Source organism: Mesoplodon mirus (genome assembly GCF_964341445.2).
Source record: "Mesoplodon mirus genome assembly, chromosome: 16".
Taxonomy (NCBI): domain Eukaryota; kingdom Metazoa; phylum Chordata; class Mammalia; order Artiodactyla; family Ziphiidae; genus Mesoplodon; species Mesoplodon mirus.
Window position 1 is genome coordinate 37,137,890 of NC_138992.1, and position 23,713 is coordinate 37,161,602.

At 47.5% G+C, this 23,713-nt stretch overlaps 2 protein-coding genes across 4 annotated transcripts in view; both read right to left on the reverse strand.

The window, feature by feature from the left end:
- Window positions 1-9,703, reverse strand: part of MATN2 (matrilin 2) — a 152,409-nt gene extending 142,706 nt beyond the window's left edge. For all 3 annotated transcript variants that reach the window (XM_082600846.1, XM_082600844.1, XM_082600845.1), the window contains exon 1: window positions 9,486-9,703. The gene's annotated coding sequence lies outside the window, so the exon portion shown is untranslated. The remainder of the gene's footprint in view (window positions 1-9,485) is intronic.
- Window positions 9,704-19,781: 10,078 nt separating this feature from the next.
- Window positions 19,782-23,713, reverse strand: part of LAPTM4B (lysosomal protein transmembrane 4 beta) — a 73,303-nt gene continuing 69,371 nt past the window's right edge. The window contains exon 7 of the mRNA XM_082601683.1: window positions 19,782-20,975. Coding sequence (XP_082457809.1) covers window positions 20,898-20,975 — 78 coding nt within the window. The 3' untranslated portion in view covers window positions 19,782-20,897. The remainder of the gene's footprint in view (window positions 20,976-23,713) is intronic.

Sequence of the window (23,713 nt, forward strand, 5' to 3'; positions counted from 1 at the left end):
CAGCCTACTTGCTAAAAAAGAGATGTTGAGTCCCCTCTCCAATTCTGAAAGTTCTTAGACATCATATTCAAGAGTTTTTTCCCTCAAAGGCCATTCCATTGGCACACCAAGTGTGCATACTAACTACTCTGTGTTCAGTGAGAACCAGTCACACAGGGCTGGGGCCGCAGCAGCCCCAGAAGCCTTCCTTCCTGTCTCCCACCTCAGACCAGAATCCCCAGCTCCCACAGGGCCGGCAAATGGAGCCCAACCTCCCTTTAGATGTTGACATTTAGATGTTGACTTGATGTTGGCTTTCTGTGACTTTCACCCAGTGGTCAAGGCCTGCTTGCCAGCCCACAGCCTTTCCAGATACAGACTCAAGTCCTTTCATGGTCAAGGTAACTCCATCTGCTCCGGTACCCGGACTAGAAACTCGGCCTCAGCTTCCATGTCTCCCTTGCGTCACCATCACATTCATGGGTGCACAAGCCCTCGCTTTCCCGCCTCTGCCGGCTCCCTGCTCCAGCCTTCCTGACGGTTCCTGCCACTGCAGCAATGCTCCAGTCTATTTCTCACCCAGACTTCTCCAGAAGCTTTGGAACTGCTCTTCCTGCCTCGGGTCCTGTCCCTTCCCTGCTCAGAACCCACCTATGGCCTTACTACGTAACATTCATGTTCAAGGCCCTCCATGACAGACCACTGCCCCCCCTACAACCATGGCAGTCCCACGTGCACCCCAGCCCCTCTACCGGTGCCAAAAGCATTCAGATTCTTGTCCTAGCTGGGTGCCTTCATCCATGCTGGTCCCTTGGCCTGGTCTACCTTCTGTATTATTCAAAAACGCATTCATTCCTAAAGGCTCAAGTCATACGTCACCCACTCTCTAAAATGTTCTCTGATTTTCAGCAAGGATTGACTTTTCTAGGCACCCCTGACAACGGGTTTGTTGTCTGCTCTAGCACTGGGTTGTTTGTTTGTTTGTTTTTGTTTTTTGGCCGCGCTGCGCAGCTTGTGGGATCTTAGTTCCCTGACCAGGGATCGAACCCATGCCACCGCACTGAAAGCACGGAGTCCTAACCACTGGACCTCCAGGGAATTCCCTAGCACTGTTTCTTTTTCTTGTTTCCATATCTGTCTCCCTGCCTAGACTCTGAACTGTTCCTTGAAACCACACCCATGTGCTAGATGCTGAATTTCATAACTAAAGTTTTAGAAAATAGGTAAATGTTGAATAAACCCATTTCTTGATCAACAAAAGATCAATAAATGTTGAATCTAATTGGCCCTAGTTCTGCACCTGACAACTGCCAAGGCTGAGCCCAGGTCTTCGTCTACATACTCGGTTTGCCTTAATGCGGGCAACCCCAATGGCTCTCTCCTATGATGGGAGGAGCCTCTGCCCCAGATTTCTTGGCCTTGAATATACAATTTTTAAATGCTATAGATGAAATATCTAGTTATAATAACTAAAGTATCCATTTAGTCATACATGCATATTCAAAACATTCAAAATTAAAAACTACATATTCATTTAGAAATAATGTTTTATTCATTAAAAATGTTTCAGGAAACAGTGTTTTCTCTCTTTCATGTCATAAAACAGTTTTCAAATGCTTGCCTCTCTAACATCTGTGTTCCATCGACGCTAAGGATCGTTTGGTTTCTGACATCTTTACTTCCAGGTCGCCTGAGATACAGCCCTTTCTGAATCTATAGACGATGCTGTCGCTGGACATTTTACCTCAGACCTCCAGTTCCCACTTAGGTAACATGAGGACAGTTGGTGGGTTTTTTAATATGTCCTGGAGGCATAAATTCACCGTCTCTGCAACTTACGCATTCACTGTGTTGCTCTTAAAGTATCGTATCCAGTGTCATCCAGCCCTTGCAATTGTGAAACTGTGCCCAGAAGAATAATGACTAAATTTGAGTTGATGTTTCTTTTACTGTTTTGGTCATTGACTTCTACGTGCATTCAAAATCAGCACACTGATTGAGGACATTTCAAGCTAACTAATGTGTCTTCCCCAAATAGTACTCTGTTCAACATATTTCACAGAGTTCCACATACTCTGAGAGACTTTGCAAGGACTCACATATACAGCAATTTCCTCTTTTCCAAGGAATCATTTTCTGGGGGAAAAAAAACCCTCACCTCATATTTTGGAATATATGGTCATTCCTACCTTACCTTTTCTCCCTTCCATTCAATCAAGCACCATGTTCTACCACGTGATGTCTCGCATGCCTTCTCCCTTTTCCATCCATCCCAAGGTCACAGCCCTAGTCTTGCCCCTTATTCATACTGGAGAGACTACAAAGGTCCTGGCAGACACTGCTGGCTGCCCCCCAATATCCTCCCCTCCTTCTTTAGTAATAGAACCCTCACTTTTTAACTGGACACGTAATGGGGCTGGAATAAAGACCAAGATGCCCAGTCTTCCCTTCTTCCCTAGCAGGTGACTACATGGGGGTTGGGGGGATGGAAGTGGATGCGGCGAGTACAACTTCAGAGACGCGTCCATAAAGGAGGGGTGGGGGGATGAGCGCCTTGCTTTGTCCTTCCTGCTGGCTGGAAACCCAGCAGTCATTTTGAACCACGAGGCACCATGAAAATGGAAGTCATGCTGCACGGTAAAAGTGACGGGGCACAAAACTGTGGGTCCCCTACCCCATGCTCACTTTGGACAGGCTGCCTCCGGGCTTCTAGACAGAAATAAACTTCCTTCTTCAAGTCACTGTCATTTCTGTTTTTTGTATAACTTGGAGTTGAACATAATCTTAATTAATTGACTGTTTCTAAGTCTCTCCTATTGACTCCATCTGGCACCAGCTGAATTCAATCTTCCCAACATAATACCATGCTTATCATGTGCCTGCTCAAAAACGATCAGTGACTTCTACATACCAAGCCGATAAAATCCAGATTGCTGGGCTTCCCTGGTGGCGCAGTGGTTGAGAGTCTGCCTGCCGATGCAGGGGACGCGGGTTCGTGCCCCGGTACGGGAAGATCCCACATGCCCCGGGGCGGCTGGGCCCGTGAGCCATGGCCGCTGAGCCTGCGCGTCCGGAGCCTGTGCTCCGCAACGGGAGGGGCCGCAGCAGTGAGAGGCCCGCGAACCGCAAAAAAAAAAAAAAAAAAAAAAAATCCAGATTCCTTAGCTTAGCGCTCAAAGTCCCATAATCTGGCCCTGTCTTACAATGCTAACCTCAGAAACACCCCCATCCATTCCACCAACACACCCACACACACACACACACACACACTAACCCTCCATTCCAGACCAGTAGCTCCATACAATGTCTCTTACTCGCCGTCTCTTACTCGCCGCTGGTTGGATTGAGTTTAGGACAACGGAGATACAGGGAGGGAATCACTCCCTTTCAAATTGAAGTGTGAATGGAAACAACCTTAACAAGAGAACAGATACACTGTGGTGGAGTCATATAATGGGCTATTATACAACCATAGAAACGAGTGAATTACCGCTTGGTGCAATATCATCATAAACTTACAAACATAATATTGAAGAAAATAAAATTCAAAATGGACAAAATGAATCTACAGTCTTAGGAATCGGGATAGTGGTTACACTTGAGGTGTCAGTGCACAGAAGGAGGCGTGAGGGGGGCATTATGGGGTACTGGGAATGTTCTGCTGATTACTCAGGATGCTGACTACACATTCATGAAAAATAATCCAGCTACACGCCAGATTTGTGCACCTTTCTATATGTATGCTTCAGTAAAAAATTTACTTAAAAAACAGGCAAACTCAGTTAGAAGAGCAGTGACCTTCAGGGGGAGGTGATAATTAATTGGGTAATTGTGGGCACAAAGGGGGGGCTTCTGGGGTGCCGATCTGGGAGATGGTCACGTGAGAGTGTTCATTTTGCAAGAGATCCATTGTACTGTTCCCTTATGGTTTGTGCATCTTTTTACATGTTCTTTTGATTGAAAATTTACTTAACAAGTGAAGTGTGCAGTGCTACTCCTGCCACCCTTGCTCTCTGATCATGCCATGGACAAAGGGATTCAGGGAGAGATGTGAGCTGCAGCAGAGATTTTAGAGAGAGGCTAATGGGTATTCTCTCTTGAGTGGGCTATTGTGCACATTCTGGAAGAGGTGTTAATAAGAATGAGGGTGCACAGCTGGTCCTGACCTGGAACTCCTTCTCAAGCCCTGGGGTGGGCAAAAATAATGTCCCTTCAAAGATGTCCATGTCCTAATCCCCAGAATCTGTGGATATGTTACGTTACACAGCAAAGGGGAATTACAGTTGCTAATCAGCTGACTTTAAAAATAGGGAGATGCCCTACATCAACTATACTTCCATTAAAAAATAGAAAAAAATAGGGAGAGCATCCTGAATTATCCAGGTGAGCCCAACGCAATCACCAGGGTCCTTAAAAACAGAAGAGTGAGGCAGCATGAGAAGGACTCAGCCTGACATTGCTGGCTTTGAAGATGGAAGGAGGCGACAAGCCAAGCAATAAGGGAAGATTCTAGAAGCTGAAAAAGGCAAGGAATTGGATTCTCCCCTAAAGCCTCCAGAAGGAACAATTCACCCAGTAAGAACCATTTCAGACTTTTGATTTCCAGAAACATAAGATAATAAACTTTTTAAAAACTGAAGTATAGTTTACAATGTTGTGTTAGTTTCAAGTGTATAGCAAAGTGATTCAGTTATACATATATATATTATATATAATATATATATTCTCTTTCAGATTCTTTTCCATTACAGGTTATTACAAAATATCGACTATAGTTCCCTGTGCTACATAGTAGGTCCTTGTTGTCTACCTATTTTATATTTAGTAGTGTATATGTTAACCCCACACTCCTAATTTATCTCTCCCCCCTCACCCACTATCCCCTTTGGCAACCATAAGTTTATTTTCTTTCTGTGAGTCTATTTCTGTTTTGTAAATCAGTTCATTTGTATCATTTTTTGAGATTCCACATGTAAGTGATATCATACGATATTTGTCTTTCTCTGTCTGACTTAATATGATAACGTCTAGGTCTATCCATGATGCTGAAAATGGCATTATTTCATTCTTTTTTATAGCTAGGTAATATTCCATTGTACATATATACCACATCTTTATCCATTCATCTGTGGATGGATGTATAGGTTGCTTCCGATAAACTTGTCTTATGTCACTAAGTTTGTGGTAACTTATTACAGCAGCAATGGGGAACTAATACAGACATTGTCTGGAAATTTCAGAGAGGTGGTAATTTTATTAGAGGAGATCTTAGGGATGGGGCATTCTTTGTATTTCAATGGAAATGGAGAAGGAGAAGGAGCTAGAAAAAATCAGCAAACACTGTTGATGGGGAAAAGGAGACCATTCTGAGGGGCTAGTGTTAAAAGTTGAGGGTTTGTCAAAGAAAGGGAGAAACTGTGAAAGTAGCAACTTCAGAACTGAGTTTGAAGCAACCCAGGGCTCACAAAAGACTTGACCCATAGTCTTGACCCCTGTGGTCTTGAGCTTCTCATCTTTAAGACAAGTGAAAACAAATTCACCTAACTGGGAAGGTGCAAGGATAAGCCCTCAACAGAAGTGAGATAAAATCCTTTGATTGGGATTTCCCTGGTGGTCCAGTGGTAAAGAATCCGCTTTCCAATGCAGAGGACGCAGGTTCAATCCCTGGTCAGGGAACTAAGATCCCACATGCCACGGGGCAACTAAGCCCGCGTGCCACAACTACTGAGCTCGCACGCCACAACTACAGAGCCCACTCGCCGCAACTACAGAGCCAGCGCACCCTGGAGCCTGCGTGCCACCACTAGAGAGAGAAAACCCACATGCCACAACTAGAGAGAAGCCTGCACCCACAAGGAAAGATCCCGCATGCCTCAACGAAGATCCTGCGTGCTGCAACTAAGACCCGACGCAGCCAAAAATAAATAAATAAATAATAAATCTTTTTAAAGAATCCTTTGCTTTATATCATTTTCTTTAATAATAACTATTTATTAGGCAGAATAATGCCCCCAAGGATGTCTAGGACCTAATCATCCCAGAATCTGTGAATATGTTACCTTTGTGGAAAAAGGGAATTTGCAGATGTGATTTTAAGCTAAGGATATTGAGAAGGAGAAATTAGCCTGGATCATCCAGGTGGGCCCAATGTAATCACAAGGGTCTTTATAAAAGAGAGAAGAAGGGGGGAAGGAGAAGAAGGGGGGAGAAGGGGGAAGGAAGAGAAGAACTGGAAGCTGCTATGCTTCGAAGATGGAAGAAAAGACCAGGAGCCAAGAAACATAGGCACCTTTCAGAAGCCAGAAAAGGCAAGGGAACAGATTTCCCCCTAGAGCCTCCAGAAGGAACACAGCCTTGTCGACACCTTGATGTTAGCCCAGTGAGACCTATTTCAGACTTCTGACCTCCAGAACTGAAGGACAATAAATTTGTGTTTTTTTTTTTTTTTTTTCTTTTTTTGCGGTATGCGGGCCTCTCACTGTTGTGGCCTCTCCTGTTGCGGAGCACAGGCTCCGGACGCGCAGGCCCAGCGGCCATGGCTCACGGGCCCAGCCGCTCCGCGGCATGTGGGACCCTCCCGGACCAGGGCACGAACCCGTATCCCCTGCATCGGCAGGCGGACTCTCAACGACTGCACCACCAGGGAGGCCCTGTGTTGTTTTAAGCGCTAAGTTTGCAGTCATTTGTTACAGCAGCAATAAGAAACTAGTACAATAACCTAAAATAGCAGTGGGGTATTCCAGTGGGGATGGAGCCACGGTCTCCAACAGTAAAGTTTTCTCTGACAATACTCTAAAAAGAACTTTCGAAAAACGTTAGCTAGTCCACCTGCTCAGCCACTGACTTTACATGCAGGTAGTTCAGTAAAAATCTTATTTTCAGTCAACTCACTCCGAGCACTGGCAGATTAATTCACATTAATTATCTCATTTAACCCTTATAACAACACTATGACATAGATCGTATCATCCCCATTTAATGGATGATATAACTGAGGCTCAGATAATAATAACAATAAGCATGGGTAATAAATATTGAGCACTTACTCTGAGTTAGGCATTATACTAAGCACTTCATGTATGTTAACTAATTTAATTCTCCCAACAATTCTATTCCCATTTACAGATGAGGAAATTGAGGCAGGGAGTCTAAGTAATGTTCCAAAATCCTTGCAGGTAATGAGTGGCAGGGCTGAGACTGGAACCCAGGTCCCTCAGGTGCCAAGATCAGGGTCGTACTCCCACAACCTCTCATCACTGTCAGCATCATTACCACCAATTATTGATAACAGCCGAGGCCTCTGGGATGGAGCCCAGCCCTGCCTTTCTCTCTGAGTCTCTTTCAGGGTCCTACCAGGTAAGGCAGTGGTGGCTGTCTAACGAGCCACGTGAAGGGTGTAAAGATGACCTCACGGCTAGAGCTCTAAGTGGCAACTGGTCCCTTGGAAGGGCTTCCCTGGCACTGTTTATTAGCAACAGCAATGATAGCCTCCACTCTATGCTTGGCACTTCAGCCTCCCTCTTCCTCTGACCCTCCTGACTTATTCCCACATGTACATTAAACAGGGGTGCCCTCCTGAGCTTCCCTAAAGACAGGGAGTCCCAGGAAAGGGCTCTCTTAAACACACATGCTAAAAACCAGAGGGGAGCCAGTCCCGGCCCAGGGGTAGCATTCGAGGCTCTGGCTCACTTGGCTGGTCTCAAACTCAGCTGCTCACCCGTGAGTCCCAGCATGTCCCTTCTCACCTCCCACCCAGCCTCACACCCAACACCCTGCAGGCCAGCGTTTACACTGGCACTCCCTCTTCACCCCAGGCAGAGCTGATTCTAGGAAAACTGTGGGATTTCTCTGTAGAACCTTCAGTGATCCTCTTATTCCTGTCTACCTTTCAAGGAGCAATCTTCTGTTTCCTTTTCTTTAAATCTTGGGCCTGATTTCAACTACCTCTTGCTGAACAGAGGTATATGGTGATGCTGGTAAGAGCTTAGAGCATGACAGCCATCTGAGGGTGTCTCAGAAGTGGACGCTGGTACCTCCAGCCAGTGAGCTCAGGCCTCAGCGCCTCCAGCTTGCCAGGGCCTGGACTCCTGAGCCCGGAACCCTGGATCTGTAGAAAAGAGACGCCTGAGGTCTGACTGAATTCTATTGGCAGGACTAAAAGTTTGGGCAGATAGGAAAACAGACGGTGAAGAGCCAACGGATATCTACCTGCATTCTCAACAGGGGCTTCTAAGGGACCAAGCTTCAGGGGCTGGGAGGAAACTTTCCAGACCATAAACCAGGGAACAGCAATATGGTTTTCTGAGGCTGGGAGAAACAGGCAGGGAGAACCGTGTAGGATGCACTCCTGAATGGAAAACTCCAGTTAAATACATGTAGATCAATTGCCACCCTCACGTACCCACAGAGGGCCCACCTTCCTGACTTGGAGAGGAAGTGACTGCTTGTAGGAACGCCTTGCTTTTCTGGAGAGACAGGTGATGGAGCTAATCACCAATCTTAAAATGCCTGGAACTGTTCTAAGGACTTGAATTTAATCCTCACAGCCCTTTAGGTACTATCAACCACATTGGACAGATGAAGAAAGTGAGGCATAGAGCAGTTGGGTAACTCCAAAGTTGCCAACCTGTAAGCTTCACTCACAGCCGGGGTCTGAACCTAAGCAAGCCAACCCCAGAGTCTCTGGTCTTGACCATGCCCCTCCCCCACCCCCGCAGCGGGAAACCAATTAAACGCACTTGGTGCAGATGCAGCCCAGCTCCCTGATTTACGACGATTTGGGACTTGGTCAACTGGGTTTGTTCCGGGCGGGAGTGTGTGTTCCCGAGGAGCTACCTTCCTGGGCGTCCAGTCCAGGAGACCTTAACGAGAGAGGGTCCCCATTTTTCTGTCCTCTCTCCAAACTGCCCTCGGGGTTTCTAGCAACTACCACAAAACGCCCTCCCCTTTCCTTCCTTTCTCCGCAATGTAGGGAAGCTGGAGCTTTAGCTGTCCTAGAGAACCAAGAACAAAATGCAGAGGACACGGGCATTAAAATACCAGCCGACCGAGGCGGGGAGTCGGAATCGATCCGCTGGCCAGCTGAACAGCAATCACACAGCATCCCCGCTCAACAAGTCTCCCTTTCCCGGGGTCGGTGGAGGCCGGGTCTGGGCGGCCCCGCGGCGGGGCACAGCGCCCCCACGGGGCACTGCGGCTTGGCTGCCGCGCGCTGCGCCGGGCTCAGGGAGCTCGCGGAGCTCGCCCGGCCAGGGCGGCCCAACTGGCCCCGGCCGGGGGTCCCGCAGCGCCGTCCTCCCTCTCGCCCTCTGCCCCGAGGGGTCGGGAGCCAGGGGCCCGGGGCGTCCGGCGGGAGAGGCCGCGCGGGGCCGCACGGGCCGGGGCGCGGGTCTTTGGGCGCGCCCGCGTGCGTGGGTGCCCAAGCTCTGCCTGTCTGTCCGTCTGTCTGTCTGCGCCTCGGGGCTGCGGGGCCAGGCAGGGCCCCGGGGAGAGCGCGCCCCGCTCACCTGCAGCCACCGCCGGCGCCTGGGAAGCGAGACAGGGGCGCAGCCTCCCGGGTCTTCGTCGCTGGCCTCCTCGCCGCTCCGAGAGCCACGGCTCTCCTCGGGAATCGCTCGTGGGAGCCGAGGAAGAAGCCCGAGGTGCTGCAGCTGTCTCCTCTTTCGCCGCTTCCTCCGAGTCCCATCCCAGAGCGTTCCGCTCGCTCGCTGGCTGCCTGGGCGGCTCTGGGCCAGCGCCGGCAGGCGGCGGGGGAGGCGGCGCCGCGGAGGGTGGGGAGCGGGCCGGCGGGAGGAGGGGTGTACTGTTTGGGGATGGGGCAGGAGCGGAGAGGGATAGGCCGCGAGGACCGCCCCACCCTGCAGGCAGCCCCGGGAGCTGGGCACCCTGGCCGCGCGCCCTGCCTGCTGCCGCCTCGCTCTGCGGGGTCCGTCCCCAAGCCCAGGCGGGGATCGGACTCCAGGGGTCTGGAGCCGCACGCAGGCTCAGAAAAACGAGGAGTTTTGGGGTCTTGGGGGAGTGGGGTGGGGAGCGGAGGAGAGCATCTCCTGGAGGGAGAAAGGCATGATGGGGGTCCTGTTTCCTGAACTGGGGGTCATGATCTACAGGAGGAGACCATCGATGACGGTGATGAAGAAGAAAGTGGTTAGAACTGGGCTAATTGGTGACAAGTGCCAGGAGCTCTATTGGCAGTGCCCAGAGCACCGGTGCCAGTTCATATTAACAGAGCGTCCACTGGCCAGAGACCAGGCCCCTGGGTGGGGACGGGACTAAGGATGCCAGGACGGAAAGGAAACAAGGTTCCTACCCTGAAGGAGCAGAGAAAGTCTAGTCCAGGCAAGACTTTTGAAATTATGGGCAAAGATGTTTGCAATTTTGTAAAGCGGGGGAACGTGCCCTGAGAGGTCCCCAAGGGAACTTTGGAGGGATGCGAAAGCCAGGCTTGGTCAGTGGCAGGGAAAGGGCTGGGGAATGCCACTCTACCAGCTCTCCCTGCTCCTGGGCAGCTGGGGGCGAGTGGGGTCTTTACAACAGGCTAGGACATCTCCTAATAATTGCTCCAAAATTCCAACCCCAAGCCATTAACCCAACCACTCAGTTCGGGTTTTAACAAGCTATGGGGGAGGGGCAGCAGAACTAACACGTTTCAAAACGTCTGGGGCCAGAATCTGATCATTTAAGTCCTCTTGGCCGCCTTTACTCCGAACCGTTGTCACTCCTATTTGATGATAGAGTTGGTTTCTGGAATATGAGTAAAAACCTTGTACAAAATCAATTTTTCAGGAAAGCTCCAGGTGGGTAATTAAAATCCTAGCCATAAGGCAAGGGGTCAACATACTCAAGCCATCGGGCAACTCAGTGGTATCCTAAGGCCAAGAAAGAATCTTGGATTCATGTTCCCTTACCCTGCACCTTAGGCCCACTGGGCACTCTTGGCTGCCTGCACTGATCAGAAATAGTTTCTTTGTATGTCTTTGGGAGGAGGTAGGTGGAAGTCAGAAAGCAGAGGAAAGTCTTCAGGAAATGTTTGGTCTCTGAAGTCTTGGATCCCACAAATGAAAATTCTTCCCGAGTCTGGGCCAGTGAAAATCCCCTAGGAGCTGGGGAAGTTAAGTTACAGTTTATGGAAACTTACAGTTTAAATGTGTTGCCTTATTTCAAGACACCAGTATGATCCAGTAATTTAACCAGGAAAACAATAGTAATTCCGAAATCCTTACAAATTTTAGTGAATTGTAATTTAGTAGTAACAGATTTCAGTGATTCTGGTGTATGCCAACTAAGATGGATGTTTTTGCCCAGGGAGTTCTATCAGAATTCTTCAGAAGAGGAAATTTCTGTACAAAGCATGCCTGCGGCCAAGTCAAATAGGTCAGTGAGTTGCTCACCTTGTGGAATGATCTTCAGGTCTGCTGGGGGAAAAAAAAAAAAAGAAGAAGAAGCAAAAGCGAGTTCAGTATCCTGAAATATCAAGTAAGAAAAAACAACGGCTTAGTTTCCCAGTTACCTTTAGGGTGAATGCAAGTTGATAATAATAAAGGCTGCTGGGGAAAGCCCAAATTTGCCTTTTCTGCCAGAGGCCCTGCTACTGGCTTAATGTAGAGAACCTTATTCAGAAAAAGTATGATTTCTTGTTCTCAGGTGGGCACTCATACAAGCAGACAAGAACGAGGGTGTGTACTATCTTAGAATTCATGAGTTAGAATCCATAACTTTAAATTACCTACACCTTGGTAGCTATACTGGGTTCAGCTCACTTCTCTGTCTCTGCAGGGGGTCTACTATGGAACAGAATGAGGCTGGGGGTGGGGGGGGCAGTCATTTGACCCAGGCCTCACATTCATGAATAGCCTCAAATATAGACTTTGAGGCCCTAAGCATTCATTTGTTCCTTGCAAACATTAGAACTTTTGTTTTGCTTTGTGTTGCACATTAGAATCCTTCCTAGAGGGCAGATTCAAATGAGGCTCTATCAAAGAGAAGAGGACCAGAATATAAGGAAAACAAAGAGCAGACAGGTTGGCTCACAGAACTCATAGCCTAAAATAACTTTTGTACTGAATTTTTTTTTCTTGAAAATAGAAACATCAACTTTATTGACAAGATAGGGCCACAACGGGCAGCTCCACAGAACACAAATGAGGAAGAATCTAAAATTGCAATGTCACCTCACTCGCACTGTTTCTCTAGGTGACTGATGATGTTTAAGTCACATGTAAACTGTTGGAGCCCGTCCCTGTCCCACTCAAGCAGAAGGGCAGGATGCCTCCCCTGGGAGAGGAGCTGTCATTCCTCTGGGGCACCTGCCAGTTGGTCAGAACAGGAGATAAGGTAGAGAGGGGAGCCCTGCCAAGCCGTGGCTGGGTTTCCACTCCAGCCTTGGGTAAGGAACCCTCCGACATGGGGCAGTGCTTCCTTCCAAATGCCCCATCAATGTGGACAGCTAGTTCCATGTCAGAGGTCCCCCTGAGGACAGGCTGGCTGATGGCACCATCATCCCAAGTGAAATGATTTCTAAATAAACATATAATCCCACCTTGGAAAGAGGATTCACATGTTTTTATGTTGTCTTGAATCATGAGCTCCCGAGGGCAGGGACCAGGCCTTTAGCTTGTTTACACATCTTCCTTATGCCGTGCTGTGGAAGAGACTGAGCTGCTGTGGCCTTAAACCTGGAGTTTAGAGTGCTTTTTGTGGAATCAGGCTGATGAGGCTACTTACCAAGAATGAGTTAATAGGACGGCGTGGGGAGCCTTAAAACCTGGGCAAGATTGAACGGAATCTGACTCGTTTCCTTGGATATTGACAAGGCTGAAACATTGCCCGTCTCCCTGGAGACTAGTTTCCACTTTCGAAGTGGAGGATGGACCTGCTATGTGTGGAAGCATCACTCAGCAACGCAGACTGCTGCTTCTTGCCTCCTGAAGCCCAGGAATTGGCAAAGAGCCACCTGCTATTAGAAGCCAGTAGCCTCATTCCTGTGACACTCAGCTAACTGCCTTCTCGCCACGCCATTACTGAGTCTCTGTCTGAGTCGGTTGCCTGGTGTTAAATCAGACTGCAAGATACTTGGGCAATGAGTATGTGTATCTGTCCTATAAAACCTTCCAGCATGCTGGCAAAGCTCAATAAACTCAAGAATAACAAAAATATCAGAAGAATAACAAAAATATCAGAAGAAAGAACGTGGCTTTTCCACGTTCTCTCTTGCTGAAGAAAATAACTGGAACATGGTTATTACCGGGATCCAACAGAAGGGGAAATGCTACAGATGGTCCAGTGGAAAGAATAAGGAATAAGGCAGTGAACTGCTGAGAGACACAATAAATCGTAAGATGGAGAAAAATAAGATGTAATGCAATAAAGTGAACAGTTTTTTGTTGGTCGAGCACTCTCTGAAAAGCAGCGATGGAAATGTCTTGACTCATTTAAAACAAGAATTGACAAAGCAATTTCCAAGTACAGAAAGTGCCAGCACATTACTGGCTATATGTACACTAGCTCTGAACCAAAACATGTAGAAAAGAAGATGCAATCACCAAAGTGTGAAAGAGCTGAGCGTTTCTTTTAGCTAGAGCAAGTTTTAAGACAGCTCAGCATCCCTGGCCAGGCCTGATGAGAGGGTGCAGACCCACAGTGCTTCACGGTTAGCTCCAGACTATCCATGGAGCTGAGAAGTTTGGGGGGGAGAAGGGGGAGTGACTATTTATGGGTGTGGAGTTTCTTTGGGGGTTAATGTAAATGTTCTAAAACTGATAGTGGTGATGGTTGCAAGACTGAATAATATTAAGAACCATTAAATCATACAATTCTATGGCATGTGGATTACATCAGGTTTTAGTTCTGAGTCCTCATGCAAACACATTTAGTCTCTTTTTGAATCAGACTGCCTCTCTTCCATGTTTGCACACCTTGCTTGAAACACTCTCCTCCCTGGAACCAGGTCTTTCGCCCATGGGCAGGGGGGCTTCTTGCCCCATTCCTCAGCTTCCCTTCCTGTGCTTTCACACACCTTTTCTGGAGTTCACACTCCTCCTCTGATTACTACTTTCCACTGCAGGACTTACCTGCTGGTGGGGACTTCTGGACTAGTGTCTGTGGTCCCCACCACAGAGAAATGCGCAAGGCTTTACTGTTGCAATCTTGAGATACTCTTGTAAAGGCTGCAAGACAAACATGCTTTATCACATACAGCCTTTCAGGGGTTCTATTTAAATCTGAAGTGCCCGGGAAGTTGAAGAACACATCAGTTGTACTGGCTCATGGGCTTAGTTGCTCTGTGGCATGGGGGATCTTCCCAGACCAGAGATTGAACCCACATCCCCTGCCTTGGCAGGCGGATTCTTAACCACTGCGCAACCAGTGAAGTCCTGGTCACCGACTGTTTTAACAATACGTTGATCTACTAGGAAAGGGAAAAGAGAAAATTCAAGGGAGAGGCACATCTAGTGATTTAATTTTTTATTCAGAGCCCTACTGAATTAGGCTCACATAACAGGGCCTTGATCACAAGAATAGAGCTAAGAATGTCATTTCCTTTTGATTGCAAATTGTGGCAGAGCATCAGCTAGCCCCTCATCTTAGCTGTCCTTTAATTTTCCTTCAGAGATCAATCCTTCTATTACCGTGTTGCTGAGTTTTGCCCATCACCTTTACAACTTCTAGAAGGCGCCCCAGCCCCACAGTAGACACGCTCATAGGGTCTATGGAGGAGAGACCTCCCTTTGTTCCCTTGCACAGTCTATAGGAATGAGATTTTTTTTTTTTCTCCAGTGGTCTCCTCTGGGAGAAGTGGTCTCTGTGGAGCTTGAGCCCCACTGAGTTGTTGTTAAGAATTAGTCACAATCACTGTGGGTGGGGTTACAGGTGGTTTTAATTCCTCTCATGCTTATTTTATTCCTATTCTAGTAACTATTTTTGAGTTCGTTCTATTTGCCAAACAAGTGCCAGGTGCTGGGGAAGGAACACAGACACAGTTTCTGTCTGAGTTTCTTATCTGTTAGGAGATTACAGAAGAGAAAAGCCACAGGAACCAGAGTGTAAAATGAGCCTTGATTGGGATGCTATGGTATGCTCTGCTATGGTACAACATAAAATGAATCTCTTCCAAACCAGTGGGTCATAGAAGGCTTCCAGAAGAAAGTGAATTTCAAGATGAGACCCAAAGGATGAGTTACTGGCTTTATTTTCTACTTTTTCTTGCAATACATTACTTATGTCCTTTTTTATTTTAATCTTTTAAATTTATTATTTTTTTTGGCTGCACCACGCAGCTTGCAGGATCCTAGTTCCCTGACCAGGGATTGAACCCGGGCCACTGCAGTGAAAGCGCTGAGTACTAACCACTGGACTGCCAGGGAATTCCCTTATGTAATTTTTAAAAAACCCACAAATTTATAATGTTTCCTGATACCCGAGTCAGACCTGGATTCACTACTAAGATGTTTAAGGAAGTTGGCTCTCGGGGACACAGATGATTTACTGCATGAACCTCACAGGGTGGAAGAAAGCCTACAGCCGCATGGGAGAGGGCTGCTCTAGTCTGCCCCTACTTGAGAGGCGTGAAAACAGACACTGTGAGAGAGGCTTTCTGGGGCGGGGACAATGAAGGGAGTTGGGTCTCACGGCCCCAACTATTCCTCCAAGGTAATGCAGACACATCACTGTTCTACTCCCTTATGATGCTTGAAAACTTACTGTACATATTCTTCTTAAAGATAAATCAGTGCAGTTTAAAATGGTGCCTAATTTCTTCAGAAGAAAACTGCTCACTTAAAACAATTAACCACTCTAAAAGGCCCACTTCAGTTGATCTTTCTTCCTACCTGAATAAATTTTTTTAAAAATTTTTATTGGAGTATAGTTGCTTTACAATATTGTGTTAGTTTCTACTGTACAGCAAAGTGAATCAGCAATACGTATACATATATCCCTTCTTTTTTGGATTTCCTTCCCATTTAGGTCACCACAGTTGAATAAATTCTTTATGATAAGAATTAAAAGCTGATATTCACAGAACACGATTCAGCCTAATTAAACAGAAAATTGACAGCTTTACTTGTGATACAAACCTCAAGTAAAAAAATCCACCCTAAGTTTACAAAGTTCACACAGCTTTACATGACTGGCTTTGCTTCTTGGTATATGTTCATTCCAGTTAGTAGAATTCAACCTTATCAGTAAGAACTGAGAGGTTAGGTACAGAATTCTGAGATTCTAGATGTCTCAGAGATATGAAATACCCGCTTAAATGGACTCAATTGGCATCTAAATCTTGGCTCTGCCACTTACTGTGGAAACTTGGATCAGTTATTTTCCTTTAAAAGTCTGTTTCTTCATCTGTAAAATGGAGATAAAGAGTTAATATGGGGGCTTCCCTGGTGGCGCAGTGGTTGAGAGTCCGCCTGCCGATGCAGGGGACACGGGTTCGGGCCCCGGTCCGGGAGGATCCCACATGCCGCGGAGCGGCTGGGCCCGTGAGCCATGGCCACTGAGCCTGCGCATCCAGAGCCTGTGCTCCGCAACGGGAGAGGCCACCACAGTGAGAGGCCCGCGTACCACAAAAAAAAAAAAAAAAAAACCTAACGTTGAGAGAACTGAAGGAAGATCTTGCAAAAGTACAACAGTGAAATAAAGACACATTTGTTTAGCTAAAATGAATACTGGGGGAAAAGTGACATCACACAAAGGCCACCACCCAAGAGAGTGTCCTTTGTGCTGTGCGGGTCGCACAGAGAGCAGACCCAATGTTCCTTCGTTTCCGCAGAGCTGGCGTTTCCTTAGGTGGAGAGGCCACAGATGGGAGCCTCATGAGCTCTTCAAAAGGTCTAGATTGGATGCCCCAAATTTAGGGTCCCAGGAATGCAGGAGCTGTTGTTGCATATGGCTTTTCATGGGGGGAGCTGATATGCCACAGCACTGGGCTGTGACTAGCAGAAAATCTGATGGCACATTCCCTCCTAGGCTTTCCTGAGAAATATGGCTCAGTCCCTTGATGCTGGCTAATTACGCCCAATCTACCCGGGTCACACAGTTCCTCTCCAAACTCTACTGCAACAGTATACCCTGGACATCTTGACACACACCAAGGAATATATATTTGCTGAGTTGAAGAGGTTCCCATCTTAATAAGTTTACTTAAGTAAAAACTTGTTTTTACTGCTAATGGCTTTTTAAAAAGTATGTGTTAAGTTTTAGATGGGATAAAATAAATAAAACCTTAGTCCATTGTGCCGTTTTGAGCCAAACTCTTCATTCTGGAGCAGCAGCTGTTTTGCCAACTAGGGTCATATTGATGGGTGTAGAGCTGAGAGTTTTGCTTTGACGTAACTTCTTCTGGGTTGGCCAGGTGACAGTTTCTCTCTTCTGCTGTCTCCACACACCAGTCAGCGGTAGGAATGCGTGGGCTTCTGGGCAGAAGGTCGCAGATCTGGCTGGCTTCCATACACCAGTCATCTGGCAGAAAACCTGGCCAGCGTGCAAAAACACTTGAAGTGAATTCCATGGGTGTGGAGACATCCTTGCAATGCCTCCTTTTTCCTTCCCTTTTAGGACATACATGCGAGCTGGCCAAAACTCATTTTACACAGCAGCAGGCACTACTTCTGGGATTGACATGGCTCAATTTACACAGGCAGTCCTTTGACATAAGTTACAGCCGCCCTCTCCCCTCCAGAACATAGGAGTCTGCCTACGTGACCAGAAGCAATGTTACTTAGTAACATTTAGGTCCGTTTCCAGACTGGCTGCAAAAGCTGACGTATCTTTTCTTTTTAAATGGAAATAGTGGGCTTCCCTGGTGGCGCAGTGGTTGAGAGTCCGCCTGCCGATGCAGGGGACACGGGTTCGTGCCCCGGTCCGGGAAGATCCCACATGCCGTGGAGCGGCTAGGCCTGTGAGCCATGGCCACTGAGCCTGCGCGTCCAGAGCCTGTGCTCCACAATGGGAGAGACCACAAAAGTGAGAGGCCCGCGTACCGAAAAAATAAAAAATAAAATAAAATAAATGGAAATAGTGTTTTTATAGTCTCATCGGTTTTCCTCTATCACAAAAGCTCCGATTGCACAGCAGGATTTTTTCTCCAATGGTGACCATTTCAAATACAATATATCCCCTCTATGGAGAAAACTTTAATGGTTACAGTCTCTAAAGATGGTCTATTGAGAACATGACTGTTGATTAACGAACTGAGGGTGGAAAGACAAATGCAATGAGGTGTGGTTCAGTTAAGCAGTCAAACTAAACAAATGTCTGTTTGGGGCCAGAAGAGAGTTTAAAAAAAAAAAAATGGGGGGAGAAAGGGTGGGGGAAGTGTCAGGCATTCTGCGGGACAATAGGATAGGGTGGGGCAGGGACAAGGACATCAGACTCAGGGGAGATGCGGCACATGTGTTTATGTAGGAAGAAGGTGCAGGAAGGGGACTGACTAGTCTGTTGGCCTGAAAACTTCCATGGGATGTGCCATTCTGGAAACCTGACGGGCTTGTGCAACGGAAGCTTGGTTTCTAGGGTGGGCAGACCCCATTAAGCCAAAAGGTGTGTTTTCCTCTTCTCTCTGTCCAGCAAACAGACTTCAACCCCCCCCCCCACACTGGGCTACTTATCAGTGAGCCCACTTGCACACTTGGTGGTGCTGGACTGAAATGAATGTCCATGACCTTAAAATAGGGTTTTGGGGGGTCAAGATGAAAAACCCCGAGGAACCCTCAGACAAGTGACCAGAAAGTATACAGGCACGAGAGCAATTGAGGTAATGACTGTTTTGTTTCTCTGTAGACAACAAAATAGAAGAAAGGAGCAGGATATTAAAGTGGGGTTTAAAACACATTTAAGAGAAGTATATATCTGGATTAGCAATGACAAGGACACAGCGAATTGCTGAGTGGGCTCTGGGGGGTCACTGTAATCCAAGCATCACAACCTCTCCATAGTGGAGACAGGAAGACAATTCCTTACTGTGTAGAGTAAGTACGGGGGCAGCTCTGGAGCTCAGCCTGGGTTGTTATGTCAGGAAAGCCCAGCAGCATCGTGACATCCTGGTTGCCTGTGGTGCTACTGAGTGTCACGTGAACAAGATCCTCTCCGAGGACCCTACGTAGTCTCAAAACCAGCACTCTTCTCCACTTGACCATGTGCCATTTTTCATATTGTAAAAAAATTATGAGGCAAAGCACTGGAAAATCATGGGGAGTAACATGCAAATAACTGTGATTTCCTATGTGCCTTCCACAGGGATCAGTGAAGTTACCTGATAGGCCTTTCTCATACCTAACAACCCTTCATGGGTTAATCTTCTGGGTATAAAACTTCAAGGAACAGAATTTCCAAGGTTCAGTTTATAAAGAATACTAATGAGATACATTAGAAATGACTGAGGCCGATTCTCAGAGATAAAAGTCTTCCCCCTCTCCTCTTATTTTATCCTACATTTCCAAATTATCTGAAATACCCGTTCAGGAACAAGCCAAAACCACTCTTATTTTAATCTCCCTTGGAACACAGTAAGATCTGAACAGCTTATTAAAACTGCACTGTGGACAGAAAGCAATCCTATTCAAAGCAGCTGAGCTGGCAAACCTTTGGCAGAGGCGGGGTTAGGAATGCTGGAAGCTCGTGTCGGCTTCTCTCCATTTCTCTTGGCCTAAGATGCTCTGATTTTACCAGCACTGAAATATTAAAAAAAGAAAAACATATGTGTGAGACAAGCCATAAAACCTCCTCCTTAGGCCAAACCGTGTGTGTCTAACGCAGCCCCACTTGGGCAAGAAGCGTTGCCAGGCACAATCACCAGAGTCAAAAGGTGGTTTTCTTGGATGTGGGCAAATCTCACTTTAATTGCAAATGGCTTCATTTACAGCACATTCAATAATGAACAAACAGGAGAGCTGTGACTTTTGAACATGTGAATATATAAAAGTCCCTTGAAATGCAGGTAGTCAAGATAAGGGCATCTCACAAGGAAAGCACCCCTGCCACCTCCCGTCTTTCCAAAGACTGTTTTACACTCATTTTAAAAGATGACAAGGCATACTCAGAAGTTCAAAGTAGTAGGATGTGCCTTGCAGCGAGAGAAGAAAACCTTTTTTCAGACTGTTGGGTAAATACATATCAGCAATTCCACTTGACAAAGGCTGATGGATGTCCTCCCTGAGTCAGGCTAGGGCGGAACACTTAGTGAAAGGGGGCTCTGAGCGGGGATGGGAAGGAAACTGCGAGAAAGGGAGAACCTGATACCACACAGTACCAACCAGTTCCCCTCTAACACGCCACGCCGTGACCCCAGACGTGGGTGCACAAGAGCAGCCACCGGGGTGGTGACTGACTGTCCTCGCTGCTGGGAATGGACAAAGGGTCTCAATTTAGCCCGTGGACAAAATCCTTGACCAGCGAACTCAAACTGTCACTGAATTTAAATCATAAAGGATCTAAGGAAATTCTTGTTTTATTTATGTGTATATGTGGACTCCTTCCACGATTCCTCTTCTCCTAAGGGTTTGTTCTATACACTGGAATGGCCTAAGAGAAGCACTGTATAATTCTGATTTTATTTTACGCTTTCCAAAGAGAAAGGAGGGAACGGAGAGAACAGGGCCACAAATTCTTCAACTTTGGGGCTCAGCACGTACAACAGACTCCTCGGACAGAAGGTTCATCCGGATTGTTGGCTAGTTTCAATGCCGAGGAAAGACTAGGGGAGCCCACCGCACTCGCACAGAAAGAATTCTACAGTTACTCTATCACAGTGCTCTAGCCAAGCATATGGTTCAAACTACAGAGAGTCTCAACATCTAAAATTTTAAGTTGTAGCATTTCAGCAACAAATAAGCTCAGAGAGCTCGTCTCAGAAGTAAAATTGAAGAACTATTGCTCTGATGTATGGGAGTCAAGCTGTCGCTCTCAGCTACGCCCCACTTCCAGGCTTAGGCAGACACGTAAGGTGGTGGTGGATCCTTGGTGGCGCCATTCACAGTGGCATCGTCGTACGGGGGTAAGAGCACCTGGGAAGAAGAAAAGACACGGGTTAGTGTTTAAAGGTGCACACACATTCCCCTGAGCTTTAACTTTAATTGAACTTTTCCCATAACCTGTACCAATATCAATTTTCCAGCAAGTGGCTAGACTTTGATGAGAGACTTTTTGAATCCTTAAAGAGGCAGAGGGAAGAGACTTTTGGACCTTTCTGAGTTTTCCAAACCCTGTCCACTTGTACCTGGATGTCACAGTGCCTGGGGGGTCCAAAGGTGCCTCTAGGACAAGGAAGGAGGCGGCGGTGGCTCTGAAGAGGAAAAAAGGCTGCAGGGTGATGTGTATGTGTGTACAGGGCAGGTGCCTGATTGACCAAGGGGCCCCTCATGGTGACATCTGAGCAGTGGACTGGGAAACACAAGGGCTTTGGTACCAATCTGGACTCAAAGCAGGGCTCAGCCACATCTGATCAGTAACACCATGGGTAGGTTAGCTAACCTCAATATCCATGCCTGCACAATCGGGATAGCTGAGAATTAGAGGTCTATAAAATACCTAACATACTGTGTGATACACACCTGACATGGCGGATGTTATCTGTAAATGGCTAGAGAGGAACGAATAAGTATCAGCATTAAGTTGATTAATAACGTTTCTGTTCACATTTCAAGTATAAAAACAATTGCATGTAACTGTTTATGAACTGTCAACCTAAAAAAACGTTGGCTGACTTTGGCTTCCTTGAGTAGTTACAAAACAGAGAGAATATCAACTCGATATGATTAGCCTTTATTCAGTCAACTAACATTTATTACACACCTACTATGTGACAGTTCCTGCCCTTAGGAAATCAGAGATGAGATGAGTTAAAACCTTACTCAGCTCGGGCTTCCCTGGTGGCGCAGTGGTTAAGAAGCCACCTTCCAGTGCAAGGGACACGGGTTTGAGCCCTGGTCCGGGAAGATCCCACATGCCGTGGAGCAGCTAAGCCCGTGCGCCACAGCTACTGAGCCTGCGCTCTAGAGCCCGCGAGCCACAACTACTGAGCCCGCGTGCCTAGAGCCTGTGCTCCACAACAAGAGAAGCCACTGCAATGAGAAGCACGCGCACCGCAACGAAGAGCAGCCCCCGCTCGCCACAACTAGAGAAAACCTGCGTGCAGCAACGAAGACCCAACTCAGCCAAAAATAAAATAAATAAATTAAAAAACAAAACAAAACAAAAAGAACCCACCCAGATCAAGGGCTTTGTGTAAAGAGAAAGAATATTCACAAATGAAATAGAAAACAAAACCAAATTTTGTTACTTTTTCTATTATGGACATTACTTAAAGTGGTAAATGGTTATCAATTTCATGAATTTTCATTTTCTTATCCCTTTAGGGAGGACACTAAAATTCTCTTTTCAAGCTTCTGTTCTAAGTTTTTGTCCTACACTACTCCCCCCATACACACGTACACACATATCCCTCTCTAACCCAACACAGTTCACTACTTAGTTTTCTCTTCTTCCAGTCTTACAGCTCCTGTCGGGCTGAAGCCCTGTCTTACTTAACGCCAGGACTGGGCCCAGGGCCTATTTACTAGCTGGAACTCAGAAGATGTTAGTCACATAAATGAGTGAGGTATCATTTAGGCTGGCCCTTGGAGACCGTACGGCTGGTGCTGGGGCAGGGGTGGAGCCTGGCATTCTAGGCAGGGGGCATCTGCATGGTTAGGGTCCAATCAGGAGACAGAAACCACCCAGTGGTTTGAACAGAGAAAGTTTAAAAAAGAATTATTAACAGGGGATTAGAGGTATGGAGAAGTAACTAAGGGGGAAAAAAGAGAACTCTAACGGATATTAGTGCTGAGCGAGGGTACTCAAGAAAGGAACAAACGTGGAAAGGGGTCGCCTCCCTAAGGCTGGGAATCAGACACTGTTGGCTCAACCCACTGGATGGTAGAAACGTTTCAGGCCAAGCTAGTGAACCACCTGCTGAGACACGGCTGCAGAGGTGCTGTTCACGGGGAGAGGGAGGTGCCACCTGCCCTGGAAACTGCCTGAGATGGGGGTGTGCTGGGAAGGCCGTCAGGAAGAGGGGCTGCCGGTGCCGCTGCCCCGGGGGCCGCGGCCAGCAAGATCCGGACGCTGCACTGCACACACAGACCGGGGGAGAAAACACCGTCCTCCTCCAGAGCACTCTGCCCACAAGGCCAGACGGCGGGGCGGGTGGCAAAGGGGAGACTGTCACAGGGCCAGCTCCGGGTAGGCCGACCTGGGAACGCGGGACCTGCACAGGAGGAAGCGGGTAACTGGCTCAGCAAGACACGAGGACGCCAACGGGCCTGAGAATCGCTCCCCAAAGTGGCAGTGAGCTGCCCCTGTGTCCCGAGTCCTTCGGATCAGGCATTACCCAAGCAGAGTCAGGGCCGACGTGCAGCTTGCGGGTGCTGCTAGAAGGGAAGGATCACCCAGGTCACGTTCAGTGCAGGACGCCAGTCCAAGGCCAGGAGGCGTTCCTGCGTGCTCCCCACAGAAGGAAACCATATGCTCCGCACCCAACAAGCCAGCACCTACCGAGGACGCAGAGGGCGCTGGGTCCTGCCCACACAAACCGGAACACACCTCGCTGTCTGCTGAGGAACTCACACCCTGGAGAGGGCAGAGATGGGTGCAATGGGTAAGACTGAGCGTGATCAACTTGTGGGTGTAGACGAGGTGTGAAAGCACAGACAGGGACAACTGATTTAGGCCGGAGAGCGGGGACGGTCCCCAGGAGGACAAGTTG